Source organism: Phyllostomus discolor, chromosome 7 (assembly GCF_004126475.2).
Source record: "Phyllostomus discolor isolate MPI-MPIP mPhyDis1 chromosome 7, mPhyDis1.pri.v3, whole genome shotgun sequence".
NCBI lineage: Eukaryota > Metazoa > Chordata > Mammalia > Chiroptera > Phyllostomidae > Phyllostomus > Phyllostomus discolor.
Window position 1 is genome coordinate 35,268,114 of NC_040909.2, and position 18,185 is coordinate 35,286,298.

The 18,185-nt window shown below is 38.6% G+C and overlaps 1 protein-coding gene and 1 pseudogene across 1 annotated transcript in view; both read right to left on the reverse strand.

Moving 5' to 3' along the window:
• COPB2 (COPI coat complex subunit beta 2) overlaps nt 1-18,185 on the reverse strand; it is a 35,218-nt gene that overhangs the window by 3,791 nt on the left and 13,242 nt on the right. Inside the window, exons 6-19 of the mRNA XM_028519002.2 lie at nt 17,986-18,132; nt 15,462-15,561; nt 14,668-14,810; nt 14,230-14,429; nt 12,035-12,145; nt 10,153-10,241; nt 9,959-10,065; nt 8,803-8,946; nt 8,044-8,174; nt 7,597-7,804; nt 3,583-3,693; nt 1,778-1,992; nt 297-389; nt 27-207 (exon numbers count right to left, since the gene is read on the reverse strand). Of these exons, the coding sequence (XP_028374803.1) occupies nt 27-207; nt 297-389; nt 1,778-1,992; nt 3,583-3,693; nt 7,597-7,804; nt 8,044-8,174; nt 8,803-8,946; nt 9,959-10,065; nt 10,153-10,241; nt 12,035-12,145; nt 14,230-14,429; nt 14,668-14,810; nt 15,462-15,561; nt 17,986-18,132 (1,980 nt within the window). The remainder of the gene's footprint in view (nt 1-26; nt 208-296; nt 390-1,777; nt 1,993-3,582; nt 3,694-7,596; nt 7,805-8,043; nt 8,175-8,802; nt 8,947-9,958; nt 10,066-10,152; nt 10,242-12,034; nt 12,146-14,229; nt 14,430-14,667; nt 14,811-15,461; nt 15,562-17,985; nt 18,133-18,185) is intronic.
• On the reverse strand, nt 16,582-17,979 carry LOC114501765 (annotated as a pseudogene).

Sequence of the window (18,185 nt, forward strand, 5' to 3'; positions counted from 1 at the left end):
CACACCGAAGGAGGACGGCCACTCACCGTGACCAGTGGGTACTGTTTAGCTGGCCACAGGCTGGCATGTGTTTCCTTCACCCATTCTTCCGCGACAAAGGCTTCTTTTAATCCAGGGAAAAGGTTTTCATACTCTGTTGGATCAGCAAGGGATTCCGCCGCTTTCTGATTGACTTTTGAGAGACTCTCTCTCCAGAGTTTCACCACCCTAATACAGATATCATGGAACCAAAGGGAGACTAAATACATGTGCTGTTTTTATTTGAAGCATTTCTTCCTAAAATTACAAGTCTATACCTTGAAACCTGACTGGGTAAGTAAGTCCGGGCCAGGAAGGCAGCTTCTGGCAGTCGTCCCGTTCTAATCAAGAGCTCCAGGCAAGCATCAAGCCTAACGATTAAAAAGGAGAGGCAGTGTTACCAAGAATAAACACAGTGCTTTAACACATGAAGAGAACGTAGATTTAGTGTTGCTAAGTCAGCATCCCCTCCCCAACTCCCACACATGCACCTCGTTTCTCTTGCTGAGCCATTAACTTGTCATCACCAGTGTGTTCCACAATCAGTGGACTCCAGGTGTTGTGAAGGGTGAGAAAGCTTTTTGACCATTTTCAAACTCTTTAACTTGTTTTAACAACTCCTAAGAAGAACTGAAAGGGGCTTTTCAAGGCAAGTTAAGGCAGCTGGGATAAGCACCTTTTAAAGGCTTCAGGAGATAAGGGAATAAAAGCAGGAAGGAATACAGGGCAGTGTCTCCAACACGGGCTGTGCCGGATGACTCAGTGGTATCCAGTAGGAAAATAACCCAACTGTCTATTTTTCCTTTCTTAATTTCATGTTTTTGAGTTGGATAAGTATGTTTTAGATTTCAGAATTCTTCGGACTTTAGAAAGGTAATATAGTACATATAGTATACATTACCTAATATCAGTATCAAATAAAAATGATACATCAATATTCTGCAGTAACATAAAAACTAAATGATATAAAAACACCCAGTGGCATAAAGGTAACAGGTATTTCAGAGTTCAGGTCAGGTTTTGCCATCAAAGAAGTTACAAAAAACTTCAGAATATTTTTAGATTTTTGAATTTTAAGGAAGAGTGGATCTAGTCTTAATAGGTATACAAATTTAAAAATATATTGTCTATAATATGTATTAAATACATAAATATTAAATATGAATACATTCAAAATTTGTATAATTCATGGAATTTAAAAAGTTAGCATGTAGGACAAGGTTAATGAATACTTCTGTGTTTTATTTCATGGCATGGTCAACTACTATTGAAATGATTTGGTTTGCACTAACTGCCAGACTTAAAAATAGGTCATTTTTACGCTTTCCAGTTGGACTCAAATCTGAGAGTAACCGGCATCTTCATCTCCCTTTATTCTTGCCATGCCAAAGATCAGAATTACCTGATTTGGGTAAAACCATCAACCATTTAGGTACCAACTGGAGCAGCACAAATAACCTCCTGCCATCATAAAGTGTTTCAGCCAGACAGTGGCAGGGCTGTTGAGAAATTTCTCTCAATTGAGCCTCCCTGAATAGCTCATTTTCCTCAAACATTTAGACAATTATGCTAAGAGCATCCTTAGCTAACAGGGTAATGTCTTGACTGCCCCTCACTAGCTACACCATTTGGCTAGGCACCAGATCTCTGTGTAGGGTTTATTCTTCACAATCCTTTCCAAAAATTGCCCTCAAATTCAATGCCAAGAGTGCTTTTAATTACTATGCCCACCTCTTTCACACCTTGGGTGAATACTCACTTGCCCTGTAAGAAGTAGCTCATGAATGCCACATTATTCTTGCCATCTCTCTCTGCACCCTCTGCTAGCTTGTTCACCATACTAGCATTTCCAGAAGCGGTGGCCAACAGCAACAGACCCCCATAATCCTGTGCGTGGTGCAGGCACTCCTGGGCTAGGGCAAACTGACACTTACTAATGGCAAGCTCAGCAAGTTGTTTCCACTTCTGTTCCGACTGTAAGAAAGTTTCCAAGTTAAAATATCTTTGGAAATAAACATCTGAATTTCCAACATCAACATTATTCTATTATCCTGAGCAATACTGTGCTGACAGTGGGAGGTTATATATATGTACACACATATACACACACATATACAGGATCCAGCAGAAGTAAGGCCTGCTTGAGTGGTTGGTAGGGTAATAAATGAGTGTAATACTTTATAGTTTTAATTCGAACATTTCACATAAAATGTCATATGGTGTGCTTGAGTGTATATTGTTACGCTGCAGAATTACATGCTTATGATTTTGTAATAAAAAAGGGTAAGCCCTGGCTGGTGTGGCTCAGTGGATTGAATGCCATCCTGTGAATCAAAGGGTTGCCGATTCAATTCCCAGCCAGGGCACATAAGTTGGGTTGCGGGCCAGGTCCCCAGTAGGGGGCCCATGAGTGCAACCACACATTGATGTTTCTTTCCTTCTCTTTCTCCTCCCCTTCCCCTCTGTCTAAAAATAAATAAAATCTTTTTTAAAAATAAATAAATAAAAATTTAAACAGGGCATTATTTGTGCCAGACCCTGTATATTCAGCTGTACTTATTAACTTGGTTCTATCAATCAAAATAAAAGGAATGACAAAATGTATAATGAAGAAATGGAAGTTACTCACATATTCAAAATTCATTCAAACAAATCAATTTTAATGATACATGAATAATCATCAACCCATTGTATTTTTATTTTGTAATTAGTCAAAAAACTATAGAAGTTTTAAGGTAATTAGATTGCCGTCATTTTAATGAGTGATTTAATACCATTTTTAAGATTAGAAAATTATTTCTTGTGTCCTGAAATACTTAATTAATATCTGTCATTTGTGGCTTTTCAGAATTCAAAATGCAGCACATTTGGGTGAGCTTAACATAGCTAAACTTTAGTTTGCACATCTGAAAATAATTTACCAGTAAATGCTAGACTTAAACCACAACTAGGATCCCTCAATATACAAAGACCCATAAAAGTGTTCCTAAACTATCAAAATGTCAGAACCCTTCCTTAAAAACAATCTTTCTCAGTAGTTTTGGATATTGGCAAATTACTGCTACATCTGCACTCTCTTTTTTAAAAGAGTTCCCAGACTAGTTTACCTACTATCTCACACATTCCTTCTCTTCCAAAACAGATCTCCTATGGCAGGGGTGTCAACCTCATTTTCACAGGGGGCCACACCAGCCTCGATTGCCTTCAAAGAGCCGAATGTAATTTTAGGACTGTACAAATGTAAACTACTCCTTAACTTGAAGAAGCTGAAATTACATTCGGCCCTTTGAAGGCAACCGTGAGGCTGATGTGGCCCCCGGTGAAAATGAGTTTGACACCCCTGTCCTATAAGGTTTGAAAACACTCTCTTAAACAGATTAGAAAGCTAATACCTCCAATAGAATCCACATAATCTAGGCAAACATTAACATAATGCACATTTTAAGGAGACCAAAGAAAAGCAATAACCTCACTAAAATGAGTCTAATTTACAATTCAGGGGACTTTAATAACAATGTATACTAGAAGCACATGTTGGTCTTTCTATCAGTTACTAGTACATACCTCTGCTTCCACAGCTAATAGGTATGCAGTTTCGAGTTCTCCAAGCTGAAGAGCAAGTTCAAAGCGATGTTCAGGATCTGTGGATACTGTAAGAGCTTGCTGCTTGAAGCCCTAAACAAATTTTAAAAAGTGTGTGTGTATTTATGTATACAAAAGTGTGTGTAGTCTGTATAGAAACACAGTATATACACAAGCACTCAGTGAATCATCCATTTCCCTTTCAAACTAACAGATACCCTGCTGACACAGAAACCCCATTACTTGAGTCAAACAAAAGTAACGTAACAAAATATGCATGAGAAGATCAAGAAAAATTAAGGAGTCATTAAATTAACTGATAAGACCCCAGCAGAGAAACTTTCAGTCACACAATGCCTACTGTTCTTTAAGCAGTGGAAGCTGACCAATGATAGATACACACAAGTAAAACGACTAATAAAATCAGAAATATAAAAAATAAAAATGTGAAAAAAAGGATTTTAGAAAGTTGACTGAACAAGAGTCATTTCAAAAAGAAGGCTGTTGGTAATTTACTCATTAAGCAGGGTCTTAGTTCACCTAGTCTAGTGCTTCAAAGAAAAGGAAGTCAAATGTAAATGTTCCATTTCTCTGTCATCTGCAGGTCACTTAGCAAACATCTGCTTTCAGGCCCTAACACTGACTAGGCGTCATTACCTATGCTGAGTGCTGGTCTCATGTTCCGTTTATTCATCAGCAAACATTCTTTCCCATGCTCTACTCACTCGTCTTCAGGAACAGGTGTTTAAAAAAACAACTGTAATTTCTAAATTAGCTTCTCTCCCAAGACAGACAAACGGTACTAGTGAGGTCTACCCTATGGGCTGGGTCTTCAACTCTAGGAAGTGGTGTGTTAGGCAAAAAGCTCAGATTTTACCAGTTACGGATGGTCAGAACAGAGATGCTGGACAGCTTTCTGAGTTGTTCGCAGGATCTTCAGGATGACTGTACCATCCTGTTTAAAATGTTTGATTTCCCAAACTATTACAAGCCGTCCCTTCCTCATTGCCCATGAGTACAATGTAAACAAGGCGTTCTGTATAACCTGCACACTCCTTTTCCTCCCTAGCACTGAGGCAGACCATACAGAATCCCAGAGTGGGGGATGAAGATCTATGGAACTAGTCAGACACAGGCAAGGACGAGCCAATGAAATCGGGTGGACAGAACACAGTGGTACCTTGGTACTCCTCATTAATTCATTTCAGGACTCAGAACTAGTGCCGAAACCGACAAGTACCGAAACTGACTCCTACAAGTTCTGGCAATTGTGATGAGTCCTGAGCAAGTGCCCAGTGCCAAAACATTTTTTTTTCTCATCAAAATGCAAGGTGTATAGGGTTTGACAAGTTCTGAGGCCGACGAGTACCAAGGTATTGACTGTACAGTTTTGTTTTCCTCCATATCCCCCATGAAAGGGCACCAAAGGGATTCTTCTTTAAAAGCATAAACTTTCAACAACACACAAAAAGGCAGAGGAGACATTAGCAGCAAAATTCTAGAAGTTGGCAATCTGGTGGCAGGGTATAAAACTCAGTTAAAACAGCAGAGAAAATTAACCCTACATCAGGAGTGAAGAGAGCATAGACACACCTGGTTCACACCTCAGAATCCCCAAAGGTGTCTCCTGAAGGACACTGTGAACACAAACAGAACTGCCTGAAAGTCTACATGAGAAGCAGTTAGGTAACACAGGTCCCCACTCCTCTCCCTCACACCCCTGGACACACACACACAAAACGCAGGCTTATTCTTTAGAGATGGTCTCAGGTCTGAGGGATGCCCTGTATGTACACTTTGAGGAAAGAGTCCTGAGTATCAAAAGGAAAACAGATTATGAAAATGGATGTTGAGACTAAATGAAATACTAAATTCTGAGACACTGAGCTGTTCTCTACTTAGCCCCCAGAATAGTGGTGACTGGGGAGCTTCTCTGTAAACTAACCAGCCCAAGGGGTATGACTTAAAAATATTAAAATGTCAATGAGGGCTACATGTCAGCTAGAACAGTGCCTGGTACAATGTTAAGTGCTCATTAAATTCATTAGATGAATAAACGAGGAGTTATTAATCAAACTCATTAGATGAAGATCCTGACATCGAGGTTCCCCCATCAAACGGCCCAACAACATCAGGAATTGTAAGTCCATACCCAACAAGCCCAGCCACAAACTCAGGCCTTTTGATCTGCTTCTTAGACCTCCACTCTTTAGTGAGAGCCCAAGGGTCATCAGATACCTGATGAGAATCTCTCCCAGGAAAAATGGAGATCAAAATGAACCAATAGCAGTAGCTGTACAGAAGCCTATCACGCAGGGGGAAAACTTCAAAACAACAAAAACCTATCACCCACATCTTCAGAGAAAGAGGAAAAACTTTACCCATAAACAAGATTTTAAAAGTCCAAGAATAACTAAATGAGAAAACAAGTTCACGATGTCCAACCTTTGAGTAACAATTCCAAAGAGCGACTACAGAAAACGAAGGAAAGCATCAGAGAAATGATGTTTAAACTCAAAAGGACGTGAGTTTCCAATAAAAAGAGTTTATCTGATATCCAGCAGAATGAATTATAATTAACGCCTTTCAAGGCCCACCATCAGGGTATCGCAGAATAGGGGCAAGATCCAAAAAAATCGTCCAAAAAAACCCCCCAGATCAGGTACTAAGAATCGGGAACAGAAATGGCTTTGGACTTCAATAATAACTAGAAGCTAGACGGCAACAGAACAAAGTCTTAAAAATTCTGAAAGAAAAGTACCTCCAACCTGGAAGTCTACATCCAGTTAAATGGTCAATTGTGTTTCAGGGTAGATCAATGGCACTTTCAGGTAGTGAAGGTCACAAAAAATTTATTTGCTTTAATAAGTCTTTTCTCAGAAAACAACTCATGGATATGCTGCAGCAGAATTAGGAAGTAAACCAGGAATGAAGATGGGAATATAGGAAACAGATCCAACTCCAGAGAGAGAGGCAAGGCGAGGCCCAACAGGGTGCTGAGGGGGGATTATCCATGATGAGAGCAGAAAAAACAGTTCAGACTGAAGCAGACGAAACATACTGGAAGGAGATTTTAAGGAAATCTGAAGAACCAACAGAGTAGGTAGAATAATCATAAGTACATTTAAAAAAAATAAGCAAAGTATAAAAAGAGAGACAATTACTAATTTCAGGGAAAACAAGTTGCAGGAAAGGAAAGCTACACTATACCATGAGGCTTGCACAGTGTTTACAGAGCCACAATAGTGTAAACATCGGACACTGATCCAATCAGAAACATGACGTAACTACATTGGAAGGATAAGGAAACAGAAAAATGGCAATGGCATGCATGTGATAGAAGTGGGTGGGGGAAGAAGAGTAAATCCTCATCTTCTACCAACTGGGAAGTCATAAGGAATCCCTAAAGCTGAGAAACATCAATATAAGCATGTTATTCAGAATCTGGAAATAAATACAAAGAGAGTCAGCTAAAAGAATTAAAAGTGATGACCTCTTGGAGAGCAGGAATGAGGGACGGGAGGGCTGTTTTTTACTTAAGCCTTGTAAAACTGTGCACATACAATTTTGATTTAAAAACACCACATTAAGAAAAAGGTGTATCACTCATGGTAAATTTTATGTTGTGTGTATTTTACCATACATAAAAATAAAATAAATATTTTATTTTTTTTTACCAAAAAAAACAAAACCAAACCAGGTAAAAGAGAAAGTTGCATTACAGAAATGGAAATATTAATAGAATGGAAAAGAAGTCTACAGGAGGGGAAGATTGGTAATTACCCCAACATTTACACGGGGTGCCACATACACTGAGAAAGGAGAAGGAAGAGTATAATAAGTGACTTAAATTTACAGAAAAACTCCATTACTGTAAGGAAGTAAGTGGCAATTAAGAAATAAAGTCTTTCCAATTCATATTAACATCCTTTTGAATTGTTGGTTTTAAGAAACACAGAAAAAAAACTATACAAAAAACCCACAAAACCTTCTTACCTGCTTTTCTAAAAAGTGTGCAACTCTGGTCCTTTGTTCTTTTGGAATAGTGGGAAGGACCTTGTCAGCCATGCTGAAGTCCCGCCGCATGACAGCCGTCTGGTATTCCAGCACTGAAACCAGGAGGGAGTAGCTAACGATGTTCAGTTCTTTATCCCCCAGATAAAGCCTGTTGTCTTTAGGAATATAGCCCAGGAGATACATCGTTCTGTGCGAGAAACAGATACTAATTTAGAAGCCCTAATCAGTACACACACCCTACACACTCTGCCTCCTGCTCAAAATCTTCCCATTAGATTGATGTAATTTTGATTAGCAACTGCCAACCTACTAAAACTGTAACAATGAAAAATCAGGCCTATCATCCCTATAAGTCAGCAATAGGTTTTGTTTAAAAAGTATACTTTTAAATTTATGGTGCTTAAGACAAAAGCAAAATGATACTACCTGTCCAAGTGGGCAATGGTGACAATTTCTCCTCCAACATAATAATTTAATCTGTTCACAGAACTTGTGTAAATGAAGCAATCGCCTACCCACAATCCTGTTTTCACAATTTCCTGAATCTCACCAAGAACCTACAAGAAGAAGAGAAAGTTTATTATTACCTTCTTCAGCATTAGAAATCCTGTCAGTAACAAAAAAAAAGATTATAATTAAGGGTGATAAGGCAGAATAAGGGAGACAAAGCAAAATCCTGTTTCAAGAAAGAAAATCTACCCTCAGAATCTCTCTCCTTTCTTCCTTTAAGAACAGAATCCTGCATGACTGTTTGTAATGTAAAATCTCATTGTTGTGCCAAAGCTGTGATCTAAACTCCTAACACACATGAAATTGGCTAGTAAGTATTTCATACCATCTTCCAAGATATCTCCACAATGGATGATTTATCTCTACCATTTGAAAGCTCACTTAAATCACTCTGCCAAAGTGTCTTAAGACCAAAACACCTTCTAATTTCCTTAATGAAAGACACCAAAGTTAATCTAAGGATTTCCTAAAATCAAAGCACAAATTTCTTTTAAACATAAATACTTTCATACCCTGATCTCTGAACCAAGATTTTAATTTTCACATTTTACCATAACTCTTTAAATGCTTAGTTTTCCCAAACCTAATCCATACTAAAATGTTAAAATGAGTGAGGTTCTGCTGTAAGAACTCAGATCACTTAAAACAAAGCTAACGTTGTGCTAACGTAATTACCTCAAATGCATCTTCAATGCCATCTTCAGTAACTCCCTCATGTGTTTCCTGCGCAGCCAAGACTTTTTCTGACAGATATTTAAGGATGAAAAATGACTCCTCAGTGGCAATACAGACTAGCTCTCCAGAGTCCGACCAGAAAATCTGTAACATGACAAAAAAAACACAGACAAATTATTTTGGATTTCTGAGTGGATAGGATAAACTGCATACACTTTGTTTCTCCCAGATTTTTCTTACATTAAAGTGTAATGAACATATACATATATTTGGGAAGGTGGACAGGGCAGTGCTGTTCTATTTAGCCCAGAAATGGAAAGATTAAGGGAGGCAGGAAAGAGAGCTGTCAGTGTTCAGTAGGCGTGCTGTGATTTACCAGAGGAGTAGCCTATTCACTACTGTTCTACAACAGTGTTAATTCAATTCCACCTGAACTTTTTTAGACACTGTTTTCATATCCACCTTCCACTATGAAATTTTTATATCACAGATACTACAGTATATATGTTTATTCATAAATAATGCATACACATATGGTAAATATATTAAATGATATGTATATACATACGAATACTTACACATTATAGAGAAAAAGAGTTAAGTTTTTTTCACCCCACACAAACCAATTTTTGTCCCCTTTGCCCACTGAGTAGGTGCTACCGAAGACAGAAACAGGACCCTAAGGAGGTGGATTTGTCTCCACAGATAATTTCCCGACAATGAAAGCTGTCACAGAGGCAGAGGCAATTTGAAAGGTAGAAAAAATACGTCACTGGAGACAGTTACCTAAAGTTTAAACAGCCATTGTCAGGTGAAGTATGAAAATAGTCTCTGAAATGAGTGGGAACTTTAACAGCCTTTCTAAGTGAAGGACTTCAAGACTTCTTGTCTTCAAAACATGGGGTTTTTTTCCACTCGGTCGGAAGCCATTTCAAATATGAAAAGCACTTGGCACTTTCTATATTTTTCAAAATATCCAGCACCTATTCCCTTATTTTAATATCACAATTCTGAGTGTCTAAGTAATCCCGAGGTAAATGGCACCATGCCCAACACAATGGAACAAAGACAGTAGGATTCAAGAACATTTCTTGGTCTCAGGAACCCAGAGCTCATCACAAAGACACACATTCCAAAAACAATGGAGGGAACTCACATGTTTGGGCTGAATTTCAATTCTGCGTATAAGTTCTGTATTGTCCCAGTCATAGAAAGCTAAGCCATTTACAGATCTGACACCCAGTAAGAAGCCTCCATAGATACCTAAAAAGAACAAAAAGGTTTTTGTGCAGATGTTTTTCAAGCTATTACAAAGCTTCTAAAAATTTATAGTGTATAAATAACACTCACTTTCAGCTCCAAAATCTGGTTTAAATGATTTTTTTTCCTTAAAGTTCTTAAATATCTTTACAACACTGTTGCTCTCTCGTATTGCATATCTGGGCAGGGGGAGGGAAAAACAGAAGGCAAACACAGCATATTATATACTAAGCCATAATTCCACCAAACATTACAAGTTTCTTCCAATATATTTAAGTAGTAAACTATGCAAAAATAGAAAATATTTGAAGATTCACTAGTAAAATTGTTTCCTAAGAGTTGAGTGAACTCCTTATATAGTTGGGCAAATTATACATGGGTTTCACATTATTACACAAATTACTAGCACTTACAAATTATTTTACAAACTGAAAAAGACCCTAATGTCCATCAACAGGTGAATGACTGAACAAACTGTGATATACTGGTACAATGGAATCCTCCACTGCAGAAAGGAACTGATTACTTACTAACACATGCAACAACATGGGTAAATCTCAAAAACAACCAGCTGAGCAAAAGAAGCCAGACAAAAGAGTGTCGACTGTATTAATTCAATTTATATGAAATTCTAAAGTAAACAAATCTAATCTATATGGTGCCAAAAAAGCAGATATTTGCCTGGGGCTGGGACACAGGGCTGTGTACCGACTATAACAGGAAACATGAGGATTTTTTTGAGGCAACAGAAATGTCCTCTATCTTGATTGTACTGGTGGTTAATGTTTGTAATTAGCTTAAATTCATTGAAATGGTCACTTAAATTATTTATATAAATTATACCTCAATAAAAGTGACTTAAAAATAAAAAACAACTTTTGTAAGTGGCTCACTAGTCGTCCATGTTTGGCAAAAACTTAAGAAAATTATATACAATTCAGGTTTCTGCCTTGAAAGGGGGCTGTGGCCACTGCTGGCTATTCAAAAGCATTCATTGACAACTGCTGTACTGAAAACAGAAAAGATGCTGAACAGTGTCTCGGCTGGATAAAGTGAAAAGGGGAACTACCAAACCAGAGGCAGTGGTTTGTCGAGAAAGGTAAGGCCATTCAAAGTATGTTTTAGTCTATGGAACTGTGCACGAATGAGTATATTTAGGAAATTTATAAAAAAATCAAAACTATTCCTTAACTTCTCAGTTAATCTTTTGTTTTTAAAAAAAGATGCCTATTATTACATAATACTAAGGCTTAAATTATCCACTCTTGGAGCCAGAGGCAATGCAAAATAAGGGGAAACAAAACTAAGAGAACTGGGAAGGTGTAATTTGGTGTGTGGTCTGAAAATGACCAAAGCCCTAATGCTTATTACATGCACCAAACTGGAATCAAAAAGGGACCAGGCAGCGACTATCTAGTATAATAATTCAGAGTTAGTGTATTTTTCCTGTTTTTAATGAGAACATTTTATGAACATCTGAATACAGATAGAATTTGTTTTATTAAGAATGGGAGGTAACATCATAGAAAATGAGTGTTTTAAAAAGATTCAGTGAAATTGTCAAAGACATCAGACTATAGCATCTCTCCCAGGCAGCTCATAAAGGGGCAGAAACACCTCAGGACACCAGGTCAGAGGGTGACCCCAGGTCACCTGCCAGGGACCTGATATTAGGGCCTACTTACTTTGCACCCAGGCTCTACCATGGGTTGCCATCAAGGAAATGGGTGCTGGATCCCCAGTTAATGGAATTATTAGGTCAGTTTACATGAGCTAGCTCAACACTGAATTTATAAAGGGCAGAGGCAGCTCACACTGCACAGCTAACCTTCTAACACACAGCTCTGATGAGAGCCCTTCTTTAATACAGAAAGCATAGCATCCACTGGGCCTCAAGAACCTCTTTAACCCAGCCCCACACAGAACACCCACATGCAATCAGGGCTGCCTGGATATCACACAGTGTACTTACTCTGAAGAATCATGGGCCCATGCAAACTCCTGGGCAGATCCAAAGCTCTTGTTTCTCAATGCCATTGCTGTGTAGATGATATACTCGCCATCACCACAAACCACAACAAACCTAGAAATTAAAGAAGCCAGGGAGGGAATTATAGAGGACATGTACAAGAAACAATGATTCATATTCACTGTAAAATATTTCTTTTTTTAATACTAACCTGAGGATATTTTTTATTATTGATTTGACAGAGAGAGGAGAAACACCAATGTGAGAGAGAAACATCCATCAGTTGGATCCTGAATGCACCACAACTGGGATCAAACCCACAATCGAGGTATGTGCCCTGACTGGGAATTGAGCCTGCAACCTTTTGGTGTATGGGACAATGCTTCAACCAGACCACCCAGCCAGTACTATGGTAAAATATTTCTAATAAACATTATTTCAGTCAGCTATTACAACTAAACCTAAAATCTTTTAAAGTTATACATGTCTATGAATGCAGAGCTAGATTAAATACTCTACCCAGCAAATCCAAAAGCAAATTATGAAATGGGGTTATTGCTGCAGTGGCTTTCTTTTATAAACAAAGGAGACTGGGAACAGGAAGATGAGGATGGCTGGAGATACACTGGAGAGGATTTCAATAATTCAACCAATACTGGTTGAGCACCAAGATGCCTAGCACCTTGCCCATTACATTTATACCATAAGAAGGCACTATCTTGTTCCAAGACTATCTTCATTTTAAAGCTGATCATTCACTGGGCGCAGTGTTGCACGTGTTGTCCCAGCAACTTGGAAGGCTGAGGCAGGAGAATCGCTTGAGCTAGGAGTTCTGGGCTGTAGTGCACTGTGCTGATTGGGTGTCTGCATTAAGTTCTGCATCAATATGGTGACTTCCAGGGAGCGGGGGCCAGCAGGTTGCCTAAGGAGGGGTGAACCAGCCCAGGTCTGAAACAGAGCAGGTCAAAACTCCCATGCTGATCAGTAAAACTGATCATTCAGATAAATACAAGTATCTCACTCCAGTTTTCAATGACTATTAAATTTATCAAAATGAACAGGATATTTTAGCATTTAAATAATGAGTATGAATAGAATGTTGAAGGTCAAAACTTTCTCAATAGATATAAAGCAAAGCAACCCTCTTCCAAAGCTGCAATTTAGAATACAGTAGTAGCTGCTACTGGACTACCAAAAGTGAACTGAAAAAAACTTACAGTAAAGAATGTTTTATGATATTAAGGGAAAATATATAATGTGTTTTTAGTCTTCAAAAAAAAACCTTTCTTACAAATAATTACGAATACCATTTATTGAACCAGGCAGCATAGCTGGTTTATCTACTTTGTCTTCTTAAATACTCATATGCCCAGATCTACTGCAGATTAATTTTTAAAGCTCCACAGCCTTAATTCATTGCACTAGCAACTCTTCTCTCACAAGATGTTTGGTGATTTAAAATTTTTGAGGAGGAACAGAACTGATGGTTCAAATTACAGAAAAGAAAAGGAATTATTGCCAATCCCAAAACCTTTTCAAAACATGTATACATACATATATATACTTCAGCCCTGACCAGTGTGCCTCAGCTGGCTGGGCATCTTCCTGGAAACTGGGGATGGAGGGGGTGGTCACTGGTTCAACTGCCAGTCAGGACACATGACTGGGTGCAGGTTCAGTCCCCAGTCGGGCACATGAGAGGAAACTGATCGATGTTTCTCTCTCACAGCAATGTTTCTCTCCCTCTCTTCCTCCCTTCCCCTCTCTCTCAAGATAAATCAATGAAATCTTTGAAAAAAGATATACACACACACATACACACACTTCAGAGCCAGCTTTTCTTTTTAGGAGCAATGAGTCAGCAAATACTGAGAGGGTACCTACTGAGTCTCAGGGTAAGGCATGATCCTTGCCCTCAAAGGGGACAAGGACACAAACCCAACATATTTGAAATAAAACAGAAAACTATGTATCTGGTCAAAACTATGTGATGGGACCAGGCCAAGAAGGCAAATATGCTTTACCTTGCGTGCCAACTCCACCCATTGGTATGACTGCAGCTGTGCCAAGGATTGTGAGGCTAGGGCAAAAGCTCAATGAGGAATGCCCACCACAGGGCAGGAGTGTATACTCTGTGGCTATGCAAACCCTGCTCTAACATACACAGAGGCTCAGAAAGACACTTTGGTTTGGCTTACCGTCCATTAGGATTGTGCTGAATAGTCTGAGGGTAAATTTCACAGCTCCCCATATCCTTTACTGCCAGTGGCAATCTTTCTCCATCTTTAATTTCAGCATCTCCCATTGCTTTTAGGTTGGCCTGCTGGATTTCTGAATGCTTAGCCCAAATTATCTTTCCATTGGCATCCATGGACATGGCAGGTTCCTCCCGACCAAGCTGGAAGAATGACAAATGACTCTCAACAATGAAAAGGAAAAGCAAAACCACAATAGAATAAACAGTTCCAACTTCCTTTTCTTCCACTTCATACTTCCAGTGCTTAATCTCTTGTGCTTAATAAAAGTAGTGCTAGTTTAACGAAACTGGTGACTTGGAAAATGACTGTACTAAAACACAATGAAAATTGCTTCCCCTGGGTCCATCTATTCAGAGAGATGTTATAATTACTGATTACCTTAACAATGATACTCCCTTCATCATAGCCCAAAGCGACATTGTTGGACCCTCTCAGACTGGCCACACACCACACCCTCTCCATCCCATAATTCAATGTGCTCTCAAGGCGATAGGTGCTTGAATGCCATATACGCACAGTTCCTAAAAAGAAGAATGAAATACTCCTTTAATTTAAACGTCGACAATGAATTGTGTCAGGTGAACCAGACACATGGAAGTCTTTATATGCAAACAGAAAACACTTCCTGGCAGCTTAATGTTTTAAAATCTATAGTCTGTAGGTGATTTTACAAAGTAACATAAGCAAATTAGTAATAGAAAGTATATAAGAAACTGAAACTAAGAATGTAATTTTAAATGGAAACTAATGAAAAGATTTCCTGGCTACAGTGCATACTATGTGCCAGGTACTTCACACGTGTGATTTCTTCTCGGCCTTTCCCTACAATCCTATGAAATGGGTAAGTCCATTTCCAATTCATAATTTGCCCAAACCACACATCCACAAAGTGGCAGAACCTGAATTTGACCCCGGGTTTTACATTCGAAAGCACAGGCTTTTTCACTTTTTCTCTAGGGCTTCTGGATGTCCTATTATTTAAGTAAGAGTCAAAACACATCAGGATGAGGATGATGATGTCCCTTTCCTCTTTTATAGTTTAAATATTCTACTCTAATAAAAATATTTAAAATTCTTGGAAAACTCCTATTATAATACAGGGTTCTACCTGACTTAAATATCCACTTAGTAATAATTACAGGCATAGGAATAAACGTACATTTCCAACTTACCATCTTCTGAACCTGTGATGATGATTGGCAACTCAGGGTGAAAACTGGCACAGGACACATTTTGGGCATGTCCCTCCAGTGTCTGCACACATGTTTTGTTCTGTAATCAGACACAGAAAAGGTCTTTTCGGGTTTTTTTTTTTTTCAGAAAACATTTTTATTAGTGAAAATCAAGTAACTCATCCTTAATTTTGTCAGGTGCACAAAGATAAATGACAGTAGTTGTGACACTCTAAAAGTATTCAGTACAGACAATTTTGAAATAGAATTATCTTGTATATACATATATCATAGTATAGACAAATGTAAATACCACACTTAAAGACAGAAACACACCCACACTCACACCCCCAAAAGATCTCCGGTTTACATCTGAGTATTTCTCCCCAAATTCCTATAATAATGTCTTTAATGATTTTTTTTCTGTATTTAAATACAAAACTGGTCTTCTAGCCCTCCTTTTATTAACTGCTTGGGGGAATTTATATGTGAGAAACAAAAAAATAAAACTTAACAAAATCTTGAAGATAAAAACTATTGCTAACAAGAGTTCATAGCTAGGTTTATAAGAGTCTATGTGGCAAAATAGCCGTACCAAGGCTATTTCATAACATTCACTGACCTGCTAGTTTTCAAATATAAACGGAAGTCTGCCAATGACGACACTAGAGGATGTACGAATTCATTTTAATTAAAATGTTAAAATTTCTTTTTAATCTGTTAAGTTTTATTATTTTTTATATTAAATACCATGGGGCAGGATTATAAGGATGAAAAACCCAGTTAACAACCACCTCACAGGGAATAAGAAAAATTCTGCCATTATATTAGCAAAGGTAATGGGGAAACTTTACACTGTAAGAGGTGCCATTTCCCCACAGAATACCTCTTGGCATTGCCTGAATGAGTGGAATTAGCAATCGAAATAAATATTTCAAGAAGTAACAGCAACAGGTAAAATTTAAAGGGATTATTAAAATAATATTTCTAAGACTGACCAATTCTTGAGCTCTACTTAAAACCACAAAGAAAGACCAATCCTTTATTTATGAACTTCATAAAGGACTGGATGTGTAGCAGACATCTGCTAGTGATGATCTGGTAATATACAATTTGGTAGCCAAACAAATCGGCTTTTTTTTTATTGTGTTTTCTAACCCTAAGAGATCATTAAAGGCAAAGGCTGTATGATGCTGTACACACACACAAAAGTTCACCACAGGCCAAATACCAATGAATTGGCAGGTAAACAACTCTTTTTCTGGTCAAGAGAAAATAAAAGAAATAGCACTCTGCATGCTTCACACTGCAAGCTAAATTTCCCTAGAAAGTATCCAATGAAAATGGCTGCAATTACAACAAGCAGTGAAGGAAGAGGACTGGTGACATTCTCTCTGAAGGATGCAGCTGAGGTTGATCCCGGTTTCTCTAAGTGTGCTACCTTTCTGAGCTTTAAGCCTTCATTTCTGAAGTGTCAAGTTTCTTTTGATAGCTTCATCATTTCTGAAGTCTTTTACACTTTTCCATGAGTTGCCTTGTGTCAGTATGACCGAGTAAAACAACATGTGTTTTGGCATGGGTCCATCTTGTTCAGATGCATTCAGCAGAACAGCTTTGCTAGGTTCCATATAATTCAATTTATCATTTTCCTTGGGCATTTCAAAAACACATCCAATTTGGGATCCATTAATTCATCAGGTATTGCCTCTTTCCACAAAGCTTCCATATCTGAAATGTTTGGTGGAGCAAAAACTGCACCATAAACTTGTGTTTACTCTTTGCACTGGGACCATAGTCGAAAGGCTGTAGCATTACTGACAAACAGTCACAGTCAACCCTGGGTCAGTAATCCCACTGCTTGGCCTCACCCAGTACCCACGAGGTGCTGCAGTCTTCACTTTGAAACACACTTTTCTATCCATTGGATTTCACAACTTAAGATTTCTAGTGACCACATTTGTGAAGGAGTATTTCAATTTGAGATCTGTGTGAGGGTCGAGGACCATAATCTGCTCATTCTCCACCATGGCCCCAGAGGTGGACGCCATCAAAGAGACAGAGCAGGGCAGGCGTGCACTCGCAGCGGCAGTTGGCTGGCTGAAGACAGGGGCCTATGGTGGCAAGGGCTCAGCAGAACTCTGCGATCGGCCAGCAGCTCTGGGTCTCACAAGGACTCAACCCCACACCAGCTGCCGCCGTCCAGCCACATGCACTGCGATCCTCAGCGCCCTACGTGACAACTTTTGCATGCTTACGGTGAGCACCTGGAAACCAGGAGCCTAATATTTCTAATTTCTACTATTAAATGAAAAACAAACATGATAGCATTTTATTTTTTAAACCATGATAGGCATTTGTTTTCATTTTTATGGGGAATTCTGGGACCACAACTTAGGTATGAATAACAAAGCCTTAAGTTATTATGCTACGAACAGAGTTCAACAATCCAAGTTTGAACTGTCCTGAAAGAAACATTAAGAAGCATGTCTAACATATAGCAAGTAAAGTTATAAAAGAACTGTACCTGATAGTCCCATATTTTAACCAGACGGTCATCTGCACCTGAAATGAGGTATGGTTTGTCGCCACCACTGTAGTAATCAATGCAATTCACACCTTTCTCGTGTCCCTCCAAAGTGAAGTTTGGTGATGAGGAGCCTAGCTGCCAGACCTTCAGAGAGCAACAGCATCTGCCAGTCAATATGGGGTCTTGCTTTTCAGAAG